The following is a 17427-nucleotide window of genomic DNA, read 5'->3' on the forward strand; positions in this document are numbered from 1 at the left end:
CCCCGAGCCCGTGCGACCTTGGGCCTCAGTTTCCCCACCCGCTGCAAGGTCCAACATGGTCAAGGGACACAAACGCATCCAGTAACCTGCAGGGCAAGCCCTTTCGCTTCCCTGGGCCTCAGTTTCCCCTCTCGGCCCCTCCGACCCACCGCCCCAGAGAGCCCTGGAGGGACGAACTGACGCAAAAGCGCCGGAAGCAAACAATATGGTCGCGGCTACAACAATAACGTCAAGAAGGGTGCCCTTGGGGACGCCAGGCCCTCGCTGGGGATGAGAAGACCCCAGGGGGTGAACGCCCGGCCCGCAGGACCAGGCTCGGCGCCGGGAGGCCCGTCCGCCTCCCATCGCCGCCCCAGCCCGTCCAGGCCGCGCGCCGCGCCCCCCCTTCCCTCGGCAGGGGCCCGAACCGACCTGCGGCGGCTCCCCTGGCGCCGGGCGCCCCGCACTCCGGCTCCTCCAGCATCGCCCAGGCGGCAGCTCGAGCTCCTCTCAGGCGGCGGAGGCGCGGGCTCCCCTCAGGCGGCCGCTGCTCTTCGCCCTCCCGCCCGTGCCGCTGCTGCCGCCGCGGCCGCCGCGCTCGTATTTGGCGGGAACTGCGGCGACCCCCGCAGTCCGCGCGCCAATTGGGCGAGCCCGGGTCACGTGACGGCCCGCCTCGGGAATTGAGGAGCGCCGGGGGCATCCTCGCGAGAACCGTGACTTTCCTCCCAGGGCTCGCCCATTGATGTATACGCTAGGGACGGGGCTTCCCCTCGGCGGCCTGTCATTGGCTGGGAGGAGCTGCCCTGCGATTGGAGGAAGGAGGTGTCAAGCTCATTGCTCTGCGCTGCGACTGGCTGATCGCGTGGGATAGTCCCTAAGAGGAGGGAGGCGCAGGCTCTTACGTCACCAGGAGAGCATTTTACGCAGGGCGCAGATGACAACTTGAAAGTGGGATTTAGATGAGGAACCTGGAGTTTGAGTTTATCCTAATGGGACATAGGCTAAATATAGCAACACAAGTAAAATTATAAATTGCTTTCTACAAGAACAATAAAACGAAGTCTGGGGAGCGCTTCAGAAGTATTTGACATTCAGCAGATCACATGTAGAATGAGTGGACGAAATGGACGAATGTAGAATGAGTGGACGAAATGGTTTAATCCTCAGGAAATTGGCACATGCTGTTTTCTCTGCCTAGAACAATCTTTTCGCAGCTCTTTTCCTGGCTAATTTATACTTTTCAGATCTTAGATCGGCACCCCAGGAAGCCTTTTCTTCCCCAACCCTGACAAGATCAACTGCCTACAACACTGTTCTTTTTCTTAAAGCAATTACAGCTGTGTCTATTTATTAGTTTGTTATTTGACTAATGAATTAATTTCTGCGTTTGTTATTAGTTCTGGTGAGGGTAGGACTCATTCCTCACTGGAACCCCAGGACCTGTTAGTAACTGATCATATTTACCAGGTCAATAAATATTTGAATGAATGCATAAATATTTGATTGAACTGTGTAGATAAAGCAGATTAAAAGCTTCACACAAAACAGAGAACTTCAGTGTCAGCCTGTGAGTGTAGAAACAGGTTTTCTTTCTTTCTTTCTTTTTTTCTTGAGACGGAGTCTCGAGTAGCTGGGACCACAGGCGCCCGCCACCACGTCCGGGTAATTTTTTCTATTTTTTAGTAGAGACGTGGTTTCACCTTTTTAGCCAGGATGGCCTCAATCTCCTGACCTCGTGATCCGCCCACCTCAGCCTCCCAAAGTGCTGGGATTACAAGCGTAAGCCACCGCGCCTGGCCCTGAATTGCATTCTAGAAGCATCTTTCTCGCTGCCATGCCAGGGAAGAATTGGAGGGGAGGACTGGTGGAAAGTATGGTCAGGGCATGAAGACAGACCTAGATGTCTAGATGTGTCACGTGGGCAACTGAATGGATGAACACGGGACAGAGAGAGAGGAAGAGAGGTGGCCAGGCACGGTGGCTCATACCTGTGATCCCAGTACTTTGGGAAGCTGGGTGGGGGGGGTGGTTGGATCACCTGAGGTCAGGAGTTCGAGACCAGCCTGGCCAACATGGCGAAACCCTGTCTCTACTAAAAATACAAAAATTAGACTAGCGTGGTGGTGCGCGCCTGTAATCTCAGCTACTTGGGAGGCTGAGGCAGGAGAATCACTTGAACCCGGGAGGCAGAGGTTGCAGTGAGCCGAGATCACGCCACTGCACTCCAGCCTGGGAGACAAAGCAAGACTCCGTCTCAAAAAAAAAAAAAAAGTGGAAGGGAGCTGAACACTTAGACGAACTGGATTTAGCTAAGATGAGTAAACAGGAATCTGCAGAATCGTAAGCAGGGGCCCCTTGTACTTCCCAACCTCCCTGGCCAGGTTTAAACTAAGCGCCTTTCCCAAGACGTTAGGGTCACCTCCAGGACTCCAGGGGGCGCTGCACCTGCTACGGCTCCTCTAGGCTCGCCCCGCTCAACTCACTGACAGAGGCGGTCTCTCCCGCGGTAGACAATGTGCACGTGCGCTCTCCAGCCGGCAGAGGGCGCGCGTGCGCAGACGGGGCCGGGGGCGCGCGCGCAGGGGCCGGCACCGGAAGCGTGCGGTTGCCATGTAATATCCTGGCCGCGCGGGCGCGCGAGCGGCTGAGGCGGCTCCGGGGCGGGCGCGGAGCTGGCAAGCGGGTGGCGGAGGCGGTGCCGACGCGGACTGCTGAGGCGCGCAGAGGGTCGGCGGCGCCCGGGAGGCTGTCGCTGGCGCGGTCCGGGCGGGAGGCTCGGCGGCGGGCGGCAACATGTCGGTGGCGGGGCTGAAGAAGCAGTTCTACAAGGCGAGCCAGGTGAGCGCAGGCCCAGGCGGGGGCCGAGTTCCGGGCCCCGGGCTGCCTGAATGAGGGGGGGGCCAGGCCAGAACCTGGCCCGGGAGGGGGCCGGGGGGACCGACGTGGGGACGTTGGCGCGTGTCCCCCGCCAGGTGGGAAGAACAAGGGATGGACGGGGGCGATGAGGTGGCCCAGGCCCTGATCGCCATGCGGGCTACAGAAGCGTGGACAGAGCCCCTGGGAGGAGGGGAGAGGCACCCTGGGCTGCCCAGGGACGCGGACCTCTCCCCTCCTTCCCTCCGCTGCAGGGGCGGGGTGCGGGGAGAGAAGGGGAAGAGAGGAGTCCCGAGGCTGTCGACACAGGACTCTTGCCAGATAACCCAGAGCCGGGGAGAAGTTGCGTCTAGAGCAGTTTTGTTCAGAATCCTCTGGATGGGCAAGGTACAAAGTTGAAAAGGTAGAGGAAGAAGTCAGTTCCCCTCTGTGCTCCTCGGGCAGCCAGCCCCTCTCCCCAGAGACAAGCGACTGTCATCGACTCCGTATGTCCCTTTTCTAAGATACTTGTGTGACTTTCCTTTAAAAACACGTACACTGTGATAGCACATGCCACAGAATCCTGTGTGCTGTGTTTTTCATTACTTGGAGATCACACTGCAGCGGGATTTCTCCCCCTCCGTCGGCACTGTTGACATCTGGGGCTGGATTGTTCTCCGTAGTGGGGCCGTCCTGGGCACTGCAGGGTGCTGAGCAGCACCCCTGGCCTCCACCCACTCCGGGCCAGAAGCACCCCCAAGTCGTGACAACCAAAAATATCTTGAGACATCACTCTGTGTCCCCTGAGGAATAGAATCAGTCCTCCTTCCCTCCCTTCGTTCCTTCCTTCTTTCTTTCCTTCCTTCCTACCTCCCTCCTTGCTTCTCTCCCTCCCTTCCTTCTCTTCTTTCCTTCCTCCCTTCCTTCACTGTCTCCCAGGACTACTGCACTAGACCATACTCCACATTTCTGGAATTTTTTTTTTTTTTTTTTTTTTGAGACGGAGTCACTCTCTGTCGCCCCAGCTGGAGGGCAGTGGTGCAATCTCGGCTCACTGCAAGCTCCGCCTCCTGTGTTCAAGCAATTCTCCTACCTCAGCCTCCCCAGTAGCTGGGACTACAGGCATGTGCCACCACGCCCGGCTACTTTTTGTAATTTTAGCAGAGACAGGGTTTCTCCATGTGCCCCAGGGTAGTCTCGAACTCCTGGCCTCAAGTGATCCGCCTGCCTCGGCTTCCCAACATGCTGGGGATTACCGACGTGAGCCACCTGCCTGGCCTACTTGGATCTTTTTAATGGGTACATTGTATTTCATTCCATGACGTGTACCATAATTTATTTAACCAGTTGTCACTTGATAGATATCTCTATTGTTTACCGGAATTTTCTGCTACCATTACTACAATGAATAGCCAGTGAATATCTTTGCTCACCAGTGGGGATTAGTTTTATAGGATGAATTACCAGAAGTAGAATGCTGCATCCCAGCCTAAGTGCATTTGATATGGACAGATAAAGGGTTTTTTTGGAAAGTCCAGGACCCATTGCTCATGAATCTGGTGAAAGCTGTGGATCCACTCTACAGAAAACTGGGCACACTTAAAATTTTCACTTTGCAATTTCGAATCCAAGAAGCCTCAAATTTGGCCGGGCGCGGTGGCTCACGCCTGTAATCCCAGCACTTTGGGAGGCCGAGGCAGGCGGATCACTTGAAGCCAGGAGTTTGAGAGCAGCCTGGGCAACATGGCAAAACCCCATCTCTACTAACAGTACAAAAATTTTGTATTTTTGCCTGTAACCCCAGCTACTAAGGAGGGTGAGACAGGAGAATCTCTTGAATCCGGGAGGCACAGGTTGCAGTGAGCCGAGATTGTGCCACTGCACTCCAGCCTGGGTGACAGAGCGAGACTCCGTATTGAAAAAAAAAAAAAAAAAAAAGACAAGAAGCCTCAGATTGTTGAATCCTATTGGTCTGTGTACTGCAGGGTGAGGTTGTGTGGAATTTGTGTAGATAGAGTCCACCGAGGAATGAGCAATGATCTTAGCAAATGCTTGGGCCAAGGTGGCAAACAGGGTTCTCTGCCGACAGTTCGGAGAGGCCCAGTGGGAGCAAAGAGAAATGAGTCCCCAGTAACACCCAGCTGGGAGCTTTTGCCCCTGTAAAGAAAAAAGTAAGGACCCTGCCAGGTGCTGTGGCTCGTGCCTGTAATCCCAGCACTTTGAAGGCTGAGGCAGGGGTTCCCTTGAGTTCAGGAGTTCAAGACCAGCCTGGGCGATATAGGGAGAGCTCATCTCTACAAAATATCAAAAAGTTAGCCAGGTGTGGTGATGTGCACCTGCAGTCCCAGCTACTTGGGAGGCTGAGGCAGGAGGACCACTTGAGCCCAGCAGTTCAAGGCTGCAGTGAACTATGATCACGCCACTGCACTCCAGCCTGGGCAACAAAGTGAGACCCTGTCTCAAAAAATAAATAAAAAAAGTAACAACCCTAGTGGTTGTCTAGGGATATAGATACTTAGGGTCTATCTCTAGACCCCAGATGTTGGTTAAACCCTGGAGAAAGATTTAATCCAGACAAATTTTAGGACTGTCGCTGAGAACAGCCCCACCCCCTTGCCCCAGCAGTTTGAAATCAGATGGCCTAGCTCTGGGTTAGACCTTGCCCAGCAGGCGTCAGACCTTCACCTGCTTGGTTAGAGCACCGTAGAGCACTGCTCCCTAGCAGGAAAGATGTTCTCAGAGGTCTTGGAGGAATTCCTGGGCCACTTTGTTCCCTGCTATAGACAGGTCTCTGGAAGCTACGACCCCCACTCCTAGCGATCAGGGCCTGTGCCCATATTGTCCTGAGCTGACACCCTCTTTGAAGGAATGAGCCAGGCCTCTTGTGCTGGCCACCAGGACTTTGTCTCTCTCGAGGGAAGCAGGATGACCTGCGTTCAGATCTGTGAGTGGCGCCTTGAAGCCTGGAAAGGACAGTGTGGTGTTAGCTGGGCTTAGGATTGCGTATTTGCACATCCTGAGGCCTAGTCCCAAAGCACGATGGCCACAGCCCACCCTCGGGGCTGTCGTCTTGGCCTCCTGGTCAATTCTGTATTGAGTCGTGCTCTTAGAAGTCACCTTGGCTGCGTTCCATGCCCTTCTGTGATCATTGCCATGGTTCCCTCTGACATCTCAGCTGTTACCTGGACGTATCCAACTATTTGTGTCTCTTTTTTTTTTAGTATAATAACAACTCTTTCACCCTCTGCTGTGCCTGTTGGAAAGTGACATCTCTTGGGATCCCTCGTTACGTAGTAATACGAACATTTATTGAGTTCTCACCATGTGAACAGGCAGTATGCTTTATACCAGTAGGTCTCAGCTGGTCTTGCTTATCCGGTCTAAGGGTAAAAACATTCCCTCTTTTACACAAAAGGATTAGGGGACATTTATCTTCCTGTAAAACAGGGCCAGTTCTGTCCTCCAGGGGACATTGACAACGTCTGGGACCTTTTTGGTTGTCACAGCTTTGTGGGGTGCTGCTGGCTACTAGTAGGTAGAGGTCAGGGATGCTGCTCAACATCCTCCGGTGCCCAGGGCAGCATCTCCCCACTGCCCCCAAGAATTACCTGGCCCCAGATGTCAATAGTACCAAAATTTGAGAAACCCTGCTTGAAGATTTGGAAAAAAAATGAGGATAATTATACCAAAACAAAGGAACAAAAAAATCCCTGCTGAGCCGTTCTTAAGATTTTCCTAGTTTGGCCGGGTGTGGTGGCTCACGCCTTTAATCCCAGCAGTTTGGGAGGTACTCCAGCCTTGGGGACGAGAGCGAGATTTCGTCTCAAAAAAAAAAAAAAAAAAAGTAAAATATAAAATAAAATAAAGATTTTCCTAGTTTGCTAAGCACAGATAGCCACATGTGTAGTTTGTTTTTGTTTGTTTGTTTTTGAGACAGAGTTTCTCTCTTGTTGCCCAGGCTGGAGTGCAATGGCTGCCATCTCAGCTCACTGCAACCTCTGCCTCCCGGGTTCAAGCGATTCTCCTGCCTCAGCCTCCCGAGTAGCTGGGATTACAGGCACCCACCACCATGCCCCGCTAATTTTTTTGTATTTTTAGTAGAGACTGGGTTTCACCATGTTGGCTGGCCAGGCTGGTCTTGAACTCCTGACCTCAGGTGATCTACCTGCCTCAGTCTCCCAAAGTGCTGAGATTACAGGCGTGAGCCATGGCACCCCGCCCCACAGGTAGATATTTACATAAAACTCAGCATCCAGACCCCAAGGTCCAGCCCACCCTCAAGTCTTTAGGAAAACTCGAGTGTCTTTCAGTATCTGGGCTTCTTTTTTAGGGGGGAGCTAGATCCACCATAAACATTTTATGTGTATATGTACACCATTTATCATATACATATTGTGACAACTGTATATATATATTTTTTTGAGACGGAGTCTCACTCTGTCGCCCAGGCTGGAGTGCAGTGGCGTGATCTTGGCTCACTGCGACCAACCTCCGCCTCCCGGGTTCAAGCGATTCTCTTGTCTCAGCCTCCTGAGTAGCTGGAATTACAGGCGCGTGTCACCATGCCCGGCTAATTGTTTTTGTATTTTTAGTAGAGATGGGGTTGAACTCCTGACCTTGTGATCCGCTCACCTCAGCCTCCCAAAGTGTTGGGATTACAGGTGTGAGCCACCGTGCCCGGCCTAAACAACTTGTATGTATATGTACACTGTTTATCATATATACGTGTTGTGGCAACCATATGTGTTAATAAGCCTTCAAAAGGTAAACACCTGTATTTTCTTGTAATTAACAACGTCAGTTTTGTGTGATGTAGTCTCTGTGGAATTTCCCTTACATATGATGACAGAAACAAAGACTGAAAAATGGTTCACAGAGAAACAGAACATATATGAATCTCAGAATAACCATGTCTGCCCCTGTGTGGGGAACTATTTTAGAGGAAACACTTTCACTGCTGGCCCCAAATGCCACCATCCACTTAGGTTCTTCAGTGTGAACCTTTAATTCAAAAATACCTTCCAGCTGATCATGAGGAACCTTTATCGCTTGCGCCTGGGGAGATCAAGTCTGCAGGGAGCCCTGATTGTACCACTGCACTCCAGCCTGGGAGACAGAGCCAGACCCTGTCTCAAAAAAAAAACACCATTTACAGTGACTTAGAAAAGGGATAGTTTCCAGTGCTACACACAATGGTTCCATACACAGCTTAAAGGTTTCCAGTTCTTTGCTGGAACTTGATTTAATAGTTGAGAGCCACAGGCATCGGGGCTCCTGAAGGAGGGGCACACTCCCATCAGCACTGTCATCCAGGGACGGCGCAGACCCGTTCCTCACTCCTCCGCTTGGCAATGTCGGAGACAGTTGTTATCGCAACTTTGGGAGAGAATGCTCATGGCATCAAGGGGATAGGGGCCAGGGATGGTTGCCAAGCGTCCTACAGTGCATAGGACAGCTTCCCCCCGCTGCAAAGGAAGAATTCTCCAGCCCTGTGTCAGTAGAGTTGAGCTTAAGAAACCCTGCTTTAAACCAGGCTCTGGACTTCCAAGGGTTTTCACAGTGTCCTTTCTAAATTGAGAAACAGAGGCCGGGAGGATGCAGGAGAGAGTGCTGGGAAAGATTAACTTTCTAGCAGGCAAGGCTGTATTGTTGGTTCTGAGTTTCTGATCTCTAATTGGTGATAATGGTAAGAACCTTAGTGGGTTCCAGGCTAGTTCATCCCCCTACGAAACCTTTCGGGAACTTGTTCAAAATTGGTTTGGGCTTGAGTGGGCAGTTTTTGAGTTTTTACTTCTTGTCATGAACTGGCCATAGACTCGTTGAGGGCCTGAGCTGGGAAAGTTGAATCATCTGGAAGAAAGCAGTAAAAGAAATAGCCATCCGTCATGGTCCCATCTCCCTGGTTCCCTCCTTTCTGCCTGTGTGACGCCCACTCCCTCAAGAGCCTCCTGGCATCCGTGCGCAGCTAGAATTGGGGGACTAAGGAGGGTGAAAGAACGCCGGTATCGAGAGCTGCTCTCAGAAGTTCCTGTGGTGTGCTGGGGGTTTGGGTGACATTATTTCCAGGCTTAAGCTGCTAACTGGCTTCCTGATAAATCTTGTGGCCAGGCTGTGTGAGATTGAGAGTGTAACTAGGGATAGAGCTGGCAGCTGCCTGGAATGCTGGGTTTTTTTTTTTTTTTTTTTTTTTTTGCCTGAAAGGAGGGAGAGGGTTTGAACATTTGAACGGAAAGATTGCTTCACACTGAGCTAGGAGGAACATTCACAAGCGTCACCTCCCATAGCTTTGAAATCTGCCTGATGCTCCTTAGGCCCTGGGTTTGTGCCTAGGAGAAAAGGAGAGGCCAGGGGATTGGGGGAGGACTGTCTGCTGGGGGATCCTGGGCCCCACCTATTGGGGGCTGCAGGACAGAGTAAGCAGTGTCTGGGACATGGCTGGTGTTTCAGAATGTCAGCGATACTGCTTGTTCTGACCTATTTTTATTTTTATTTATTTTTTAATTTTAGTTTTAATTTTTTGTTTGTTTGAGACAGAGTCTAGCTCTGTCGCCCAGGCTGGAGTGCAGTGGCGTGATCTCCGCTCACTGCAACCTCCGCCTCCCAGGTTCAAGCAATTCTTCTGCCTTAGCCTCCTGAGTAACTGGGATTACAGGCAGACGCCACCACGCCCAGCTCATTTTTGTATTTTTAGTAGAGACAGGGTTTCACATGTTGATCAGGCTGGTTTCAAACTCCTGACCTCGTGATCCACCTGCCTTGGCCTCCCAAAGTTCTGGGATTACAGGCATGAGCCACTGTGCCCGGCCTATTTTTATTTATTTTTTAATTTTTTGTGGAGACAGAGTCTCACTATGTTGCCTAGGCTGGAGGCTCCTTAAACCCCACCACTCCAGGTCTTGAACTCCTGGACTCAAGTGATCCTGTCTCCTCATTCTCTCAAAGTGCTGGGATTACAGACGTGAGCCACCGTGCTTGGCCCTGACCTCTTTTTAGTTTATTTATTATGAATTTTTTTTTTTTTTTTGAGACGGAGTCTCACACTGCTGCCCAGGCTGGAATGCAGTAGCACAATCTCAGCTCACTGCAACCTCTGCCTCCTGGGTTCAAGCAATTCTCCTGTCTCAGCCTCCCAAGTAGCTGGGATTACAGGCATGTGCCACCACGCCCAGCTGATGTTTGTATCTTTAGTAGAGATGAGGTTTTGCTGTGTTGACCAGGCTGGTCTCGAACTCCTGACCTCAGGTGGTGATCCTCCTGCCTCAGCCTCTCAAAGGGCTGGGATTACAGGTGTGAGCTACCATGCCCGGGTTATTATGATTTTTTTAAATTTTATGTATTTGAGATGCAGTCTTGTTCTGTCTCCACTCCCAAGGTGGTGTGCAGTGGCACGATCTTGTCTCACTGCAACCTCTGCTGCCCAGTTCAAGCGATTCTCCTGCCCCAGCCTCCTGAGTAGCTGGGATTACAGGTGCCTGCCACCGTGCCCAGCTAATTTTTGTATTTTTAGTAGAGACGAGGTTTCGCCTTGTTGGCCAGGCTGGTCTTGAACTCCTCAGGTGATCCGCCCGCCTTGGCCTCCCAGTGTGCTGGGATTACAGGCATGAGCCACGTGCCCGGCCCTGACCTCTTTTTTAAAACCTCACTTTATGGGGCCACTCTTGGTTTTCCTACCAAAGTGCTTGACTTGTTAAACCATAAACATGGAATGATCTTGTGTGTGTGTGTGTGTGTGTGTGTGTGTGTGTGTGTGTGTGTGATGGAGTCTTGCTCTGTCCCAGGCTGGATGGAGTGCAGTGGGCCGATCTCAGGTCACTGCAACCTCCACTTCCTGGGTCCAAGTAATTCTCCTGCCTCAGCCTCCCGAGTAGCTGGGATTACAGGCGTGCACCACCACAGCTGGCCCAATTTTTGTATTTTTAGTGGAGACAGGGTTTCATCATGTTGGCCAGGCTGGTGTTGAACTCCTGACCTAGTGATCTCCCTGCCTTGGCCTCCCAAAGTGCTGGGATTACAGTCATGAGCCAGTGGGAATAATCTTAAGATACAAAAATATGGGGTTCATAACCCCTTCACCTTGGCACAGATAAAAATGTATACCCTTGTGCTGGGAGCGACAGGTGATTCAGAGGCCCTTTTGTGTGGGCTGGTAAAGGGCCAGCATTGGTGATTCAGAGGCTGTGCCCGGGGCAAGGCCGGTGAGTCCAGCAGCTGCAGGCTGACCTCCGGAAGCCCCCTCTCCCTCCGGGAGGTGCTGGCAACAGATGTAGGAAGGGGCTTTGCTTTGTGATGTCCACGTATGATGGGAACGGGGTTAAGTCCACTCTTTCAGGAAGCTCTGGTGACTGAATCCAGGAATGTGCAGCATGTACTGGTGTGTGCATTGAGGCATTGGAGCCGGCGGCGTGGACCCTGGGCCATCCCGGGACAGGCAGGGCTCACCCTCCCCACTCCGCTCTGTTTCTGGCTTGCAGACGGGTGGAACCAGCAGCTGTGTGGAGGCCTGAGCTGTGTGCCGGCTGGGCTGTGCAGACACAGAAGTTTGAGACTGCCTTTCCCCAAAGGAAGCTAGAGGCTCCTTACACTCCACTGCTCCCCGGGCCTGTCTGTGAAACCTGGCTCACCTGGCCCCCTTCACAGGTTTGGCTCATGGTGGTCACGGGGCACTTTGTAACCAAGCAGCATCCTGCGTTTTCCCATTCTTAACAAACAGACTCCGATTTCTGCCACCCGTGACTGCTGTATATAGGCCCTGGAACAAGTCAAGGGCTGAAAGTTCGGCCAAAAGTTTGTCTCTGACTCAGAATCCCGTGTTCACCAAAGACCAGTTGGGGCTCCGTGGGTGCTGATCGCCTTGCTTATCTGGGTGTGTGTTAAAGCCCAGCTCTGCAGTACTTAATTATATTCCGGGTGCCCCTAATAATAGCCTGCGAGTGCGAGATGAGGTGTCTCACCTTATGCCGCTCAGTTGAAGACATTGGGGACTGTCGCATTTTGAGACCCCAGACCTATCAAGCACACAGAGAACATGACACTGCTCACCCCGCCCCTGGCCACCCAGGAGTGGCCGCTGTCACGTGCGCAGTGCACCTGAGGTCTGAGCTGGCTGTGTGTGTCTGTTACATTTTTCCCTCAGAGGAGAAATCTGCAGGTTGAGGCCCGTCCCGCTCAGACCTGCCCATGTCTCTGTGTCCAGTGGACTTTGATCCAGGGGCCTAGGGTACAGCCAAGCCTTCTCTGCTGCCTTAGCCCTTTTCCTCCTCTGCGATTGTCTCCAGTGTTTTGCAACTGTTCTGATCTCGGGAAACGTCGTGTTTAATTTGGAGCATGCTGCCAACATCCCCAATAGGATTTCGGAGGCAGCCGCAGGTTTCGGCGCTGCCGGGGGCAGAGCTTAGAGGAGAAGCTCAGAGCGGCCTCCGTGTTTCTCCTTTCCAAGCCGCTGAGGTCTCTAAGCGCCGGGAGGGTTGGAAGGGGAAGCATTGCCCCGGGGTGGGGGTGGGGTGGGTGTCAGGAGCTCAACAGGCTCTGGAGGCATCTCAGCCGGACTTGAGCTCTCCAACTCTTAATGGCTTTTTAATGTGTGAGCTGAAGTGTCAGGGAGCGGTCTCTTCTGGTTCTTTTTCAAAGCTGTCCCTGGAAAGCGGATGAAAGAATGTGGTGGCGGGGGCTGCAGCGGGTTTCCTCTCTCCCTTCTCTCCCCTCCTCTCCTTCCTGTCTCTGTCTCTCCCCACTCTTCTTCCTCTCTTTCTGTTCGCTTCCCTCGTCTTTCTCTCTGTCTCTCCCTTCTTTTGCCCTCTCACCTCTTCTTCTTCTCTGTCTCTCCTCTCCACGCCTTCTTCCTGTCTGTCTGCCTGCCTGTCTCTCTCTCTGTCTCTCGCCTTTTGCAGGGCTGGATTTGGCAAGCACTCTTCCTGAGCACTGCAGCTTGGTGCGTTTCTACTCATTTCCTGTTAAGCAGTACCCAGAGCTCCCTGAATTCAGGCTCTGGGAGGACGGCCCTGTCTTCCTTTTCCTCTCCACTCCTAGAAAAACCTGCTGACCAGGCCCTGAGAGCAGGGTCACGGGGAGACCTCCTCACCACAGCAGGAAAATGGACTGTTTCCTCCATTGGACCTGACTCAGCAGCGGCCCACTGACCGCCTGGGAGAGGGCTCCCGCCTGTCGGGCCACAGTTCCACACCTGGGTAAGGGAGTGAAGCACCCAGCAGGGGTCATGCTGCGTGTGACACAGTCTGTAGGGGCGGTGGTCATGGCAGATACTCAGGATCCAGATGGCATCAGGCCAGCGAGGGCATGGGGTGAGTGGGCCCACTCCCCTCCCTGGGCCAGGAACGTGTGTCTCCTTTGCCCTGGCCCGCGAGTGGACAGATCTCCACATGGTTTCATGCTGATGGGAGTGATTATTCCATTGCCGTTGCCGCTGGATTATGAGCCCATTGCCGCCGGAGCCAGGCATTTCTGCTCATTGCTGCATCCCCGGTGTTCGGTTTAGTGGCTGGCCTGCCCCAGGGAGCCGGTAAATATCACATGGAAGGACGGATGGGCCACCGTGGCCCCCACCCTACAGCGGATGGTCGCGTGTCGGGTTTGTGTGAGCACGCCCTAGAGGAAGAGGAGAAGCACGTCCCCACCTTGCCCAGGGTACAGTTCAAACTCTCAGCCGACTTTCGGGAGCTTCTGGAGCCCCTGCCTTGGTCCCAGGTTTAAATGCTGCCCTTCCCCTGCATGGGGAACTCACACAGTCAGCCCCTCCCACCCGCCCTGTGTGGGGCCCTGTACTCTCCTGCCTCCTGTCCATGTCACTGGCCTCTCCTACCTCCCAACTTCATTCTCTCTCCACTTCCTGTCTGCCCTATAACGAACGCGTTTCTATCTCCCCTTATCGTTGGCATCTTCCGGGGCTGCATGTGGGTACTGAGTTCTCAGCCCTTGGAGCTTCTGGCCTCGGGGTCCTCCACCCACACGCCACACGCTGGTGTTTGTGTGAGGTGCTTTCCCATCGGATGGCAGCTCCTGAGGCTGAACTGTGCTCGGGCATGTGTGATGGGCCATGTTCTGCTGGGCACTGGCCTGCTGATGAGGTCGCCAGAGACGCCCCCTGCAGAGGCTGAGCTGGAGGGCTCCTTCTCGAGAGTGAGGGGCTGTCCTCCATGGGGCCCCCTGTGGTGTCCCTGTTGGTGGCTCAACAGCAGCCCCTGGTCCGCTGGCCAGGCATCCGACCAGGCCGTGTCAGAGCACCAGGTGGCTGGCAAGGCCTCGGAGAACTCGGTTGGGAACAGGTCCGACTGCTCTGAAAAAATCAACAGCTCGGAGAGTGTCTCCTGTGGTTTAGGGTGTTTGTCCAGCTCCAGGGCTGCAGCTGACAGTCACGTGAACTTGGCCGGGTCAGAGGGCCTGACTGTGTCACAGGCAGTCTCTGACCCAGAGCCTGCCTGAGCAGGGTCCCGAGGAAGCCGAGCCCAGACGCCTGCTTCCCCCCTTGATCGAGGCCAGGCTGAAATGTACCTGCTGCTGCCCGGCTGGGCCGGTCTGTTCAGAGTTGGTGGTTCCCTGGCTTGAATGTGTCCCCAAACTAAACCACTCCCAGCCTCCAGAAACTGGCTCCCCAGCCCTGTTTGCCAAGATTCTTAGGGCTTTCGCCATGGCTGGGCCTGGCCACCCATCCTGCAGCTCTCTCCCTGGCCTCCATGCCCAGGCGCTGCAGTGACTTCTCTCTGATTGCCACAGTTGGCCTTGCGGCTCCTCCCCCTTCTCCGTGTGGACGGCCCCTTCTGTCTCTGAGCCTGCTGTCTCCTGTGCTTCCGCTGCCCCTCTCTGTACCTGCCTTCTAAGCCTGTGTCCCCTGTCCCAGCGTTCAAACGTGACACTCCCTCAACTCGCAGACCACAGCACGCAGCTGGCCATCGGTGATGCCCTGAACCGACAGCCAGGGTTCATCGCCTGTCCTTCAGCTTGAACCCATTAGTTGATTCGGCCTCTTTCCTCTTAAATTACTTTTATTTTATCACTTTTAAAATGTATTTTAAAGGGGATCGTGGTATTTTTCCTTGCTCAATAACAGTAACTGGAATAGGCTGGATACGATGGCTCACACCTGTAATCCGAGCACTTTGGGAGGCCGAGGCAGGTGGATCACAAGGTCAGGAGTTTGAGACTAGACTGGCCAACATGGTGAAACCCCATCTTTACTAAAAATACAAAAAAATTAGTTGGGCTTGGTGGCGCATGGCTGTAATCCCAGCTACGCAGGAGGCTGAGGCGGGAGAATTGCTTGAACCCAGGAGGCAGAGGTTGTAGTGAGCCGAGATCGCGCCAGTGCACTCCAGCCTGATGACAGAGCGAGAATCTGTCTCAAAAAAACAAAAACAAAAATAAAAAAACAAAGAATTAATCAGGCGTGGTAGTGCATATCTGTAATCCCCGCTACTCGGGAGGCTGAGGCAGGCAAATCGCTGGAATCTGCGAGGTGAAGGTTGCAGTGAGCCAAGATAGCACCACTGCACTCTGTCTCAAAAACAAAACAAAACAAAACAAAACAAACAAAAAACCCCACACAGTAAGTGGAATAACAAATACAACAGCAACAAAACAATGGAGTAAAATCTTGCTGGATACCCCACCCCTGAGCCTGAGGTGTGCTCTCTTGTGAAAGAGCTGTTCAGCCTGGACATGGTGATTCTTGCCTATAATCCCAACACTTTGGGAGGCTGAGGCAGGAGGATTGCTTTAGCCCAGTTGTTCAAGCCCATTTGGGCAACACGATGAAACCCCGTCTATACAAAAAATTAAATTAGCCAGTTATAGTGGTGCACACCTGTAGCCCCAGCTACTTGGGAGGCTGAGGTGGGAGGATCACTTAAGTCCAGGAGTTCAAGGCTGCAGTGAGCTATAATCGTGCTACTGCCCTCCAGCCTGGGCAACAGAGCAAGACCCTGCCTAAAAAAGAAAAAAAAAAAACAAAGTCTGTACTATAGTAGTGCCCACCTGGAAGTTCCTCCTTGCCAGAATAAGAAATACAGAAGGGGAGCTGGGCGCAGCGGCTCACACTTGTAATCCCAGCACTTTGGGAGGCCGAGGCGGGCAGATCACGAGGTCAGGAGATTGAGACCATCCTGGCTAACACGGTGAAACCCTGTCTCTACTAAAAATGCAAAAAATTAGCCGGGCGTGGGGGTGGGCGCCTGTAGTCCCAGCTACTCGGGAGGCTGTGGCAGGAGTATGGCGTCAACCGGGAGGCGGAGCTTGCAGTGAGCCAAGGTTGTGCCACTGCACTCCAGCCTGGGCGACAGAGCGAGACTCCGTCTCAAAAAAAAAAAAAAAAACTACAGAAGGGGAATTGCAGCAGAGTTGTGTTCTGACCATATGATTCATGTGCCTTATGCTTGTGTTAGCTGCCATGCTGTGGGAAACACCTCATGGAAGGCACATTGCCTTTCCCTTTGGGCCCGCCACCATGCCCTCTGCAGTCTTGCCTCATAGGATCGGGGGATCCTGCACACTGGGATTCAGGCTCAGGAAAGAGGGCTGATGGGTTGGTAACAGCCAGGTCCTGAGTGCCTGGGGAAAGGCATGGAAGCTGGAGACCCAGCAGTCAGCATTCTTAGGGAGTTCCCAAACATTGTTGGGCACGGTGGCTCACACCTGTAATCCCAGCTCTGAGGGAGGCATAGGCAGGAGGAGCGCTTGAGCCCGGGAGTTTGAGATCTGCCTGGGCAGTATAGCAAGACCCTGTTCTCCAAAAAAAAAAAAAAAAAAAAAGTAAAAAAAGAAATAAAAGAGTTCCCAAACATCACCCAAGCAGTAATGCAAATATCTTCCTCCAGGACACCCCCATCCAGCCCTGCGTGCTGGAAGCAGAACTGCTGACTGATTATTTTTCTGCTGTCATTTCGGGACTCTGCCCCAGCACTAAGCAGAGACCCTTATTCTCAGGAAGCCCCCCGCAGAAGGAAGCTCTGGGAACTTTCTGCCCGCCCTCTCTGCAATCCCCTGCCACCCGCCTCTGTGGGATGAGGCCCCACAGCTGACTCAGGCAGGCATCCATCAGCCTAACAGCCTCACTCATCAGAGTCCCGATTGAAACAGATGGGCAGCCCCGGCCCTTCAAGGCCAGCCTTTATGGCTCAGAAGAGGGCAGCCCAGGGACCTGGATGGAATTTCCCCATCTCCCAACCTTCACCCACCCTGGCATAAGATCGTCTTCATCCTCTCCTGAGGCCTCTGATGGTTTTCTCTGAGGTTGAGAATCCCTGCTATTATTTTAGGAAGGAAGAACAACCCCCAGAACTGCAGAGTGTCTTGCTTCTTGCTGACTCTGGTCAAGTCAGTGTTCCACCCAACGAGGAGCCTTGGAGCTGCCGGACTCCTGGCTGAGTGTAGTGTGGGTGTCTGGGAGATATGTGCTGCCCACTGCAGAGGCTGGCTCGGAGGCCGCTGGAATGCTGCGCTGTGCCCTAGCTTTTACATTTTTATTTCATACTTGCAGAATCCTGTGTATTTTTCCAGTGTTCTCCCACTCCCAGCCTTCCCACAGTAGCCTCCTCGGCTAGCCCCAGAGCACTCTGTGCCTGTCAGAAGAAGGCACCAGCGGGC

At 53.3% G+C, this 17427-nt stretch overlaps 2 protein-coding genes across 4 annotated transcripts in view; one reads left to right on the plus strand and one right to left on the minus strand.

Annotated features, from left to right (window-relative positions):
- CHAF1A (chromatin assembly factor 1 subunit A) overlaps positions 1-613 on the minus strand; it is a 40206-nt gene extending 39593 nt beyond the window's left edge. The window contains exon 1 of the mRNA XM_030796778.1: positions 412-613. Within this exon, the coding sequence (XP_030652638.1) occupies positions 412-463 (52 nt within the window). The 5' untranslated portion in view covers positions 464-613. The remainder of the gene's footprint in view (positions 1-411) is intronic.
- A 1962-nt stretch (positions 614-2575) lies between these two features.
- Positions 2576-17427, plus strand: part of SH3GL1 (SH3 domain containing GRB2 like 1, endophilin A2) — a 40189-nt gene continuing 25337 nt past the window's right edge. The window contains exons 1-2 of one of the 3 annotated variants that reach the window (XM_030796781.1): positions 12676-12763; positions 12862-13019. Coding sequence is in view for 1 of the 3 variants with exons in the window: in XM_030796779.1 (XP_030652639.1) it covers positions 2776-2820 (45 nt within the window). In the remaining 2 variants the exon portion in view is untranslated. Of the gene's footprint in view, positions 2821-10842; positions 13020-17427 lie in introns of those variants that run through there. The other 2 variants (XM_030796779.1, XM_030796780.1) reach the window with 2 other exon arrangements.

The sequence above is a fragment of the Nomascus leucogenys genome, chromosome 17, assembly GCF_006542625.1.
Source record: "Nomascus leucogenys isolate Asia chromosome 17, Asia_NLE_v1, whole genome shotgun sequence".
Lineage (NCBI taxonomy): Eukaryota > Metazoa > Chordata > Mammalia > Primates > Hylobatidae > Nomascus > Nomascus leucogenys.